Genomic DNA, 10,214 nt, shown 5'->3' with positions numbered 1-10,214 from the left:
CGTTTGATATCGCGAGACCAGCGCGAGATCGCGGTTCGCCACCCGGGTTATTGTAATGCGCATGCGCAGTACGCCGACTCTGACCTTCATTGCCAGTGAACATGTTCGCCAGGGCCAGCGCGGTGGTGTTCCTCCCACAATGGTAATACATTATTAAGCGAATTATTTTAGCTATTTTTTTGCTGCATTATACTCTATAGGTTAGTTTAATATCGAATGAAAAGGTTTGGGTGTATAAGTGTAGTGAAATATAGAAGAAAAGCTGCAAGGGCGAGTTGTTCTGTAGGCCGCAGTAACCTCGAGTAGTGAAGCGGCTTCAGTGTATGAACTTCACTTCACAGCGGTTTGACGTGTTGCTAGCGGACATGCTAACTGGATTTTACCATTCATACACGTACTGACTTTTAAGCCTGAATTATCTGTAAGGAAATCCCTACAAACGCTAAATATACCGTGTTTGACTTGTTTGCATTAAGAGCATGGGAGTAAACCGTGAACTGGACCTTGTATATATGATGAAACAGGCTTAGTCCAGTGAAGTACCATCAACATTAATGCACAACTCATCAGAAAGACTCAGAATGGCTTATATTGTGTTTCTTTAATTTCACCCTGATTTCCATTACAGTGGGCAGGTCAGGACCATGGCTACCTTGAAGGACAGTAAGTATCAGTCATATGTCCTATACCTCACACAGGTTTGATGTTTGACACTAATTAGTCCCGTAGACATGTAATGGCACTCCCAATGACTCTGAATGTATTGCTTTGCAGTTACCATCCGGTTGAAGTCCATCAAGAACATCCAGAAGATCACGAAGTCCATGAAGATGGTGGCTGCTGCCAAGTACACCAGAGCTGAGAAGTCCTTGAAGCCGGCTCGTGTTTACGGCACTGGAGCTCTCTGTGAGTATGGTGCAACCAAAACTCTGTATTTTTAGAATGCTGTATTTACATTAATGGCACTTTTCTCCAGAGTGGCCTAGAGTTATATGAGGGTTAAGGGCCTTGAATTGAGAGCTTGCTTCTGCTGAGATTGATTTCCACCCTTGTAACCACATAATCAACCCCTTTCCCCCCAAAACCAGCAGATGATACAAAAATATATAATGGTTACATATATTCATGTTTTTGTGAAATTTAAATGGTCATAAAACCAAACCACAAGGAATTGTATAATTGACTACACTGTTTCTCAGGTATTGTTGTGTCTCAGTATTGTCTCATTGCTGTCAGGCCAAGATGTTTTATTGTGTGTGTGCGCATCTGTTATTTAGCGCTGTATGAGAAGGCTGAGATCAAGGCTCCGGAGGATACGAACAAGCACCTGCTGATTGGTGTGTCTTCTGATCGTGGGTTGTGTGGTGCCATCCACTCCAGCGTGGCCAAAACCATGAAGGGTGAAATCGCCAAGCTTGATGGTGCTGGCAAAGAGGTCATGGTGGTAAATATCGGAGACAAGCTTCGAGGCCTGCTTCACCGGTACACTTTTTACAATTATTTTTTATTTATTTTTTTATAAATATATATAAAACAATTGTTAAGCAATGTTTAAAATCAGGCATAATATTATGACCACCTGCCCAATATTGTGTTGGTCCCCTTTTGGCAGCCAAAACAGTCCTGACCTGTCGAGCATTAACTTCTTCAGCAATTCTACAGTAGCTCCTCTGCTGGATGCCTTAGCTGCCCATGACTCTGTCACCAGTTCACCACTGTTCCTTCCTTGGACCACTTCTGAAACCACTGCAGACCGGAAACACCCCACAACAGCTGCAGTTTTAGAGATGCTCTGACCCAGACATCTAGACATCACAATCTAGCTATTGTCAAACCATTTTTCCTGCTTCTAACATGTCAACTTTGAGGACACAATGTTTACTTGCTGCCTAATATACCCCAACCGCTAACAGGTGCCATGATGAAAAGATAATCAGTGTTATTTACTCATCGGTCATAATGTTATTCCTGATCTGTGTGTGTGTGTGTGTGTGTGTGTGTGTGTGTGTGTGTGTGTGTGTGTGTGTGTGTGTGTGTGTGTGTGTGTAATATATATTTATTAATTATGGGGTTAAGAAATAAACAGTAATCTTGGTACAGTCGATTGTATGCTAATGTGCTTGCCCTCTCCCTTCTGGTTCGAAAAAAAGTGAGGGTGATTTTCTTGCATAGAACGGTTACTAGTTAAAACCCATATATTTATACAATATATTATGTCTCTCTAAATTCTTCTCATCAGAACCCATGGAAAACACATTCTCCTGAACTGTAAGGAAGTGGGCCGCAAACCCCCAACGTTCAACGATGCATCCATCATCGCCACAGAGCTGCTGAACTCCGGCTACGAGTTTGACCAGGGCACCATCATCTACAATCAATTCAGGTGAGTGTCCCGTACATAAACACAAAATGCACACGGTTCACCAGCTCGGATTCACACTGTTACACCCGGAAGTGTTACAGCTCACAAATTTCTATTATGTACTCTTTAGGCATCTAGTTTGGTACACAGATGCAGTTGGGTCAGTTGAAGAATTCCCACTGAGTCACTTGCTTTCAAGTGAATAAATAATGTGGATAAGAATGGAGCAGATTTGATTTGAATTTTTATGTTGCAGGTCTGTGATTTCCTACAAGACAACTGAGAAGCCCCTGTTTTCCATTGATACAGTTGCAAGCTCAGGTAGGCATGAACCGATGATTCCTTTCATTGCTTTGTGGATACAATACACCATTCCAAGCTGTAATAATAGAGAAAATAATTCCTCTGATTTATCGTGCACATTTGCCATATAGGCATAGTAAATGACTAGAAATGTATTTTTGTGTGTGTAGAGAACATGGGCGTCTATGATGACATCGATGCTGATGTGCTGAGGAACTACCAGGAATTCTCCCTGGTAAACATCATTTATTTCGGGCTGAAAGAGTCCACCACCAGTGAGCAGAGCGCCAGGATGACTGCTATGGACAGTGCCAGCAAGAACGCTTGTGAGTGGAACCTTCACCTTCGTCTCCCCTCCTCATCCTCTCTGCTCTACATATTTCCTTAAGCTTCTTGTCCTTAAACAAATAGTTATCATATAAAAGTAGCTTTTTGTAGGGCTGTAACGATTTCTTGAGTAATTCAGTTAGAAAAATTCGAGGCATAGTGTTTGCTTTGATGCCTCGTTTAGTCCATTTAACTAAATACGGAGCACTATGTTTCCCATGGACCATTATTACAGACGTACCACATATTTTGTATTTTGATTTCGCAATTAAATGCACTAAATGGGTTTTCACTCATATTCTTGTATGCAAAAAGACGTATTTTCTCTCTCTTATTTATAGTATTGCTCTTTTTAATAAAGTCATTCTCTTCAGATTATTCGGTGGAATAATCATTACAATAATCTAAATAAAATAGTTGATAGCAGTAGCCCTAGTTTTTAGTGTAAAGTCTGATGTGGATGTCTTCTGTGAACATGAGTTTATTACATTTATAATTTTTTTTTCTTTCGTAGCTGAGATGATCGACAAGCTGACCCTGACCTTCAACCGCACTCGCCAGGCTGTGATCACCAAGGAGCTGATCGAAATCATCTCTGGAGCTGCTGCTCTGTAAGATTGCTTTACCTGGATTTATCTCTCTCTCTCTCTCTCTCTCTCTCTCTCTCTCTCTCAATTCATCTATTCACTCTGTGATCCGTCTTCATTTCTGTGTATACTTCCTTTTATTCCATATGTGGTTTCAGAATTTTCCTTTTAGCAAAATATTTTATTCCATTCGAAGTTTCATTTGTTTAGCAGTAAAAATCTGTATATTTAATGTGACTAAAAACTCGAAACATTACTGACCTACAATATTATTATTTTTAAATATATTTATCCCTCGTCATGGGGCACATTGGGTGGAAAGGGCCTGATTGCTTACTTGCTGTTTCCATAGTGGTTTTGTTACTATGTTGGGTTACTAGCGAAATCCCCCTCCTTTTTCAGCCAGGCTTGGGATGTCCATGGGGTAGTACTTTATTCCTGTTTTCACAACTGAGCACCCATGTAAGGTTAAGGGCCCAAGAGTGGCAGCCTGGTATAGCCAGGACTTAAACCCACAACTCCCAGATCCAAAGTGTATTGCCTTAACCACTAGGCTACCACCTTCCCCAACCATATACTTTCCTGACTTCCGCCCTGAAGTTTTTTTTACAGGCTGTAATTTATAACAAAAAATTTCTATAGCTGTGGCTTCTCTATACACTCTCCATGAGCTCATGGGTGATCAGCTTATAATGCATATGGTACCATATTTTATTAATTTAGACATGTAAAACCAAAAGCTCCTCTGATTAGGATGATTTGGGATCCTGGTGTAGCCTCCAGGCAGGTGCACAGTGTGCGATTTTGGCCACGATTTGGGTGTCTGACACATTTTTAAGATCCTAAAATAATTCCTATAATCCAAGCTAAAATCTGTGGTCTTTGATCGCTGGTTTGATCGCACCGACAGCCGATTAATGGCCATTGCAGGTCTGAATGTCTGACCCTTCAGACGAGTCTTTTTCTAGTGTTCGTCTGTTTTTTGATTGTCATACAGTCTGACGTTATGACACGTAAGATCCTACAGTGTGACATGGGGATCATATATTTATACAGTCTGACAAGCAGCAATTGTAAAGGACTATCAAAAAAATCAGTGTGCACCTGCATAAAGCAGTCAGATGTCATAGAATATTCTGGCTATGGCTTTTACTTGTGAATTCACAAGTCTGTGGTTTGAGCCAATTGAAAGCAGGTATGTGGGACTGGAAGAGCTGCTTATTTTTGCTTATTATACATCGCCGTTTTTTGTTTTTTGGCACACATCTGAGTACCTTATTAATGTCATCCCTGCACTCTCTCCAAGATCACACTGACATTGTAATTGCTTAGTTTTGAATTTCCGATTAGGAAAACATTAAGTCTGTGGATCAGTCTGCAGTAACGTTAAGCTACGCCATGGGGGATCACATTATCAGTTACTCTGCCTGCTGGGTTGAGTTGTCATTTTGATATTTTCACCATGTAGATATATTGTTTTTATTTCACGTGCATGGCATTTGAAAGAAGCCTGTACACGTCATAATTCATGCCGTTATCATGAGCAGTCCCTTCAGACCACATTGTCATCAGATGGAGTGAGTTATCAAATTCCTGTGGAATCGTGACATAACAAACATTGTTTCTCCGTGATCAGTACTTAATTTGTCTGTGCGTTTTGATATGAGCAGCCGCATGCCCGCTGTCACAAATGGTTATTGCCATGATGCTGCCTCTAGAACGTGCTCTTGTGCAGAATACATAATAGTATGTAATAGTATTGATCCTGAGGAAACAATGTGTACGTCGAGATCACGAGAAAACAAGACAAATGTTATAATGCATGGCCTTTTGGGACTTTAAGTTCCCGAGTCTAGTTTTCTAGTCACCTACAAGATTTCTCAAATACATACGGGCCAGAACGTGTCTCCGATCAAATACCGTAAATGAGCATGCGTGTAATTTCACCTAAAACACTTGAGGTTTTTTTTTATCATGTTAACAATTGCGTTCGTTTATCTCATGCGTACTAATCACATTCAATTTCATTCATTTTTTTTCCCTTCCGATTTGCTTTTCCTTCTAATTCCTGCACCTTGTATAAATTTCACTTTCTCAGGGATTGAGGCCCAATGGAGGTAAACAGGAGTAAAGCAGAAATCAATTGTAATACAGTGGGTGTGTTTGAATAGCACATGTTCTGTGGTCTAAGACCACCACAGAGCTTCTCTGCCTTTCTTCTTACAAGTCTCTCCAGCTTTGCTGATCAATCTGGTACATTTTGTCTGTATAATGTTACTAAAAAAAACTCGTGTGCAGAAAATGAATGATTAAGTTACAAGTTATGCACAATTATCCCATTCCTAGCATCATGTAGTAAGAGAGAGCTGTGAACTACTTCCTGTGTCTTGCTCCAAAACACTAATTGGATCGTTTTCCCACCAAAAAAACTGTCCACTACTTTCCCTGAGAGACACTCAGGAATAAAACTGCACTGTTCTCATTTTAGCAATACATAGTGCTATGCAAACACACCGCAGCGTTATTAGACTCCTCCCCTCCCCCAGTCCCCTCATTCTTTACCCTAGGTTCTTGGGAATATAGCAGGGCTCAGGGTTTGCTTGAAGAGCTTTTCAAGTTCCTGAGCATTTTCAATCTTTAAATGTCCAAGGATTGCCAAATTCACACTGAGTTATAGCAACCTTGTTCACAGAGGTTGAAGATCTCAGCCTTATTTCATGAACTGGAAGCTCAAAAAATAGCCACAGATTAACATTCGGCTGGATCCATGGAGCAAGCATTTTTTTATTGTTTTGTTCAACCTTGAGCCTGCTTTATGGTTTTACTGAGGCAACCCTGAGTGTTGTGCAGTGTTGTATGCTAATGATTGGTTTTTTTTTCTGGTTTTTTTTAAATATATATATATATTTTTTTTCTGCCTTTCTCCCACAGATAAATCGGATCCCTGCAGGCCATCGTGCTCCTGGCAGAAAATATTTGTTAAGACATCCAGTATCAAATTAAAGAGAACTTGTCCCTATGTTTGTAAAATATCAGTAAATAAACCTCTTACATTGACACCCATCTTTTTGAATCTGCCTTCTATTTGATTTAATTAAAATGGAAGCTAAAATAAAGTCTTGATGACAACTCAAAACATTTACAACATTTGGCAGAATCCATTATCCAGAGCGACTTTCAACTGAGCAGGTGAGGCCTAAGGGCCTTGCTCAAAGACCCAGCGGCAGCTCGGTGGCACTGAGATTTGAACTCATGTCCTTCCAATACATTAACCACTGACCCTACCACCTGCTTGTGGCTTAGCCGAGGTTCATTAATAAAGAAAATCGTTGTTACTGCTCGTGCTGGTCTTTCTCATTTCATTATTAAAACACACTCCGTTTTTTTGCGTTAGTGCCCAGGGGTTTTCAGCAGGTCAGGTGTCCAAAGGGCAACGGTACAAAGAGACTGTTGAAATAAATCCTCGATTTAAAATGATACACTCGATCAATCCTATCAGCAAACTCCCACTGGTGCACTCTGTTGCATTGAAGCAGTGTAAAATGACCCAGAACTGATTACTGGTGAACCCAGTTGACCCCATGAGGCTTGCATTGTTACTTTTAATAATTGGAGATCAAAACAGCTTTGGCCCTCCTCATTATCCCTTTGCAACGTGAACCCGTCTTTGAGTCGAGTGTGACAAGATCACATTCACTGGTGTTAAATGACTGCAGTTTAATAAGTCCAGGGGAAGTCTAGGGTCGTTGATTAGCCTGTCTGATATCACCGCACAGGGGGAAAGTTCAGTTTGGACCAGATGAGATATTTATTATTTAAATATATGTTACAGGATCTCTGACGAGCGAGGTCCTTGATCCGAGTCCGTTTAATCCATAGCTTCAAGTGCAAAGGGGAAACTTGTGTTCCAGGCAGGTTTCAATTTCTTTAGATATGTTTAGAGGCAGTTTGAAGCATGATTACAAAATCTAATCTGATACAGATGAACCAATCTCTCTCTAGCACACCTGTCTGAACTCATCTTATTAACAGGTGTTTGAGTTGTGCGAGTGTCTTGAGGAGAAAGGGAGGAAATCACTAAAGTTGTGCAGGACAGGATACTCCAGGAGTTAGAAATTCAGGTGAGAGTTAAATACTTCTCCACTGGGCGGTGGAGTTTGCGCATGCGCAGTTCCAACCGTCACTTGGGTTACGGGGGGACTAAAAATGGCGACCACTATGGAGTAAATAAAAAACGAACCACTTTTTAAACTCTTTTAAATGATGATTACAACATTGCACGACTGGAATCTTCTAAACATCTTCCAGCGACGGAATTAAGGAGTATGTTAGCAGCTTTGGGTCTGAAATAAGGATGTTCACAGCGCAAACAAAAGCGACTCGCGTCCATTTAATCCATCGATTTCTCTGCGCTCTATAGCCAGGAGGCATAAAAAACGGCGCCTGCGGTACAAGAACTGACACTATTCTGTTTGTTTTCTAATTAAGAAAGCAACGTAAGAGCGGTTTGTGAATTTAAATGTTCCAAAGAAACGTCATCAATACTGGTAGGAAATAAAGACACTTGCAGGAAATCAATCGAGCTTATTGTAAGCCTCATCGATTGCTCTGTAATCTTCATAACTGCGAACTGGTGCATGCTGCTTGCACTGAGTAACTGAGTGGGAGATACTTTTCATTAATATAAACGCAAACGAGGACTATCTATATATTGCACGCCAAACAATGGAATGTGATGTTTGAGGGAAGTTTGTGTCTAAATAAAAAAAAGCGTAAACATAAATAAAAAAAGAACTCGCATTGAGGATGTGTAAACTATGCCAGAGTCGTCGATCGGACGCAGCTTTGTGCGCATGCTCGGTCGAGCGCTCGGCACGCGACACTCTTCCTGACAACAAAGATGGCGCCTGTTGTGGAAGAAGTGCCGCGGTTGTTGTTATTCGTGTAAATGTGACTCCGGACAGCGCGCATTTCTGTGGACGCGAAGGTTTTGTGGCCGGCCGCGGAGGATGTGCGAGAGCTACGCGCGCTCGCTGATGAGGGTGGCGGTGGCGCAGTTATGCCAGGCGCTGGGCTGGGACGCGGTCCAGCTGTCCGCCTGCGAGCTGCTCTCCGACGTGCTGGAGCGCTACCTGCAGCAGCTAGCCCGAGGCTGCCACCGCTACTCCGAGCTCTGTGAGTCTCTAATCTATTATTATTATTATTAGTTTTATTTTTTATTATACCTACAGAGTACACACACCTAACACCCCCTATATCCTGGGTACACGGCTACAGCTTTAGCTCCTCTTGACATCAAGTCCCATAGCAGGCTTAGCATCTAGCTAACTTAGCAGGGATAGTTAGCTGGATGCTAACAGTCAAGTTTTTCCAAGAGAAAGTTAGGATTTGGTATTCCTTCGAGAACTTTCTGAGAGATAATAACGGACTGGACATGGCTGACTCTTGCTGTAGAAACTGGCATGTTTAGAGATAAAGCTTTACATGAGCAGAACTCTCTTTCTCTCTCTCCTCTCTCACACACACTGAATTTCACTACATAACTCATTACTTCACCAACTGTAAAAAAGCTTCCATTCTACACAAAAGTACACAACTATGAGGATTTCTCTCTCACACACACACACCTCTCAATGATGGTTTTTCATGAGAACACACAAGGATGACTTCTCTTTCAGACACAAACACAACTATGATGATTTCACACACAGATACAAGTCCATGAAGATTTCTCAGTAGAACACACACATTTGTGCTGATTACTCTCTTTTTCTCACACACACAGACACACATCCATGGTGATTTCTCTCTCAGACACACACACACACAATGATTTCTCACACACGCATACAGTGTCTCACAAAAGTGAGTACACCCCTCACATTTTAATAACCATTGTAGTATAAGGGACAAAACTATGGAAATGAAATGTGGATATATTTTAGTAGCCAATGTGCAGCTTGTATAGCAGATTTACTGTCCTCCGAAAATTACTCAACATACAGCCATTATTGTTGAATAACTGACAACCAAAGTTTAAAAGCCCAAACCGACTTTATTTCGAGCAATTTTCAGAGTTTGTGAAAGGCTGTCGTGCAGCATCACCACCTGTGTAGTGGCAGAAAGTTTTACACTGAAAATGAAATAGTCTACAATCAATAGAATCACATGGTATCAAACTGAGCCTCTGTTTCTGGGAGAGAACTCTGGAGGAGACGGAACAAGACACATGAAGCAGCTTCAAACTTCAGGCCCAAAACATGGTTATCGGTGGATGCACCAAAAATGTTGGATGTTTGAAAAAAGTTTTTATTATTATTCTTGCAGAATTGCAAGAATAAAGTCGGATTTAGGCAAACCTTCCTTTTGATGTGGCGGAAACGGGCTTCTGTGCGACACAGGAGACGCTGCAGAATGGAAACTGGAGGAAAGTGGAGAAAAGAGCGAGGTTCGAGGAGAAGCTTCAGGCCAAAGAAAACGACAAAGTTTCCAAAGTTTATAAATTTCAAACAAAAACATAAAGGAAACACGTATAGTGCGTTAACCATTTAAAAGAAATTTGGAATTGATTATATTTAAATTTTTGATTGTTTTAATTTATATATTTGTATTTTGATGTAATAGGGCAATTAAAT

At 41.0% G+C, this 10,214-nt stretch overlaps 2 protein-coding genes across 3 annotated transcripts in view; both read left to right on the top strand.

Annotated features, from left to right (window-relative positions):
- The first annotated feature begins 36 nt into the window (after positions 1-36).
- Positions 37-6,642, top strand: atp5f1c (ATP synthase F1 subunit gamma). 2 transcript variants are annotated; one of them, XM_046872950.1, is made up of 9 exons: positions 37-142; positions 629-663; positions 775-906; positions 1,278-1,482; positions 2,240-2,383; positions 2,619-2,683; positions 2,836-2,991; positions 3,507-3,603; positions 6,511-6,642. In XM_046872950.1, the coding sequence occupies exons 1-9, from the start codon at positions 102-104 to the stop codon at positions 6,512-6,514; spliced, it is 879 nt and encodes a 292-aa protein (XP_046728906.1). In that variant the 5' UTR covers positions 37-101; the 3' UTR covers positions 6,515-6,642. The 2 variants fall into 2 exon arrangements, with proteins under 2 accessions (XP_046728906.1, XP_046728905.1); XM_046872949.1 differs by lacking the exon at positions 6,511-6,642 and having other exon boundaries at positions 87-142; positions 3,507-3,607.
- Positions 6,643-7,723: 1,081 nt separating this feature from the next.
- The window catches only part of taf3 (TAF3 RNA polymerase II, TATA box binding protein (TBP)-associated facto), a 74,963-nt gene continuing 72,472 nt past the window's right edge, over positions 7,724-10,214 (top strand). Inside the window, exon 1 of the mRNA XM_046873151.1 lies at positions 7,724-8,754. Within this exon, the coding sequence (XP_046729107.1) occupies positions 8,589-8,754 (166 nt within the window). The 5' untranslated portion in view covers positions 7,724-8,588. The remainder of the gene's footprint in view (positions 8,755-10,214) is intronic.

Source organism: Silurus meridionalis, chromosome 18 (assembly GCF_014805685.1).
Source record: "Silurus meridionalis isolate SWU-2019-XX chromosome 18, ASM1480568v1, whole genome shotgun sequence".
In the NCBI taxonomy this organism is placed as follows: Eukaryota; Metazoa; Chordata; class Actinopteri; order Siluriformes; family Siluridae; genus Silurus; species Silurus meridionalis.
This window is presented reverse-complemented; position numbering and strand designations above follow the sequence as displayed.

Coding starts and splice junctions, on each gene's coding strand:
- atp5f1c (XM_046872950.1), top strand. CDS start 102: ATGTTCGCCAGGGCCAGCGCGGTGGTGTTCCTCCCACAATG. Junction 2,384..2,618: donor ATCATCTACAATCAATTCAG/GTGAGTGTCCCG, acceptor TTTATGTTGCAG/GTCTGTGATTTCCTACAAGA. Junction 2,992..3,506: donor CAGTGCCAGCAAGAACGCTT/GTGAGTGGAACC, acceptor TTTCTTTCGTAG/CTGAGATGATCGACAAGCTG.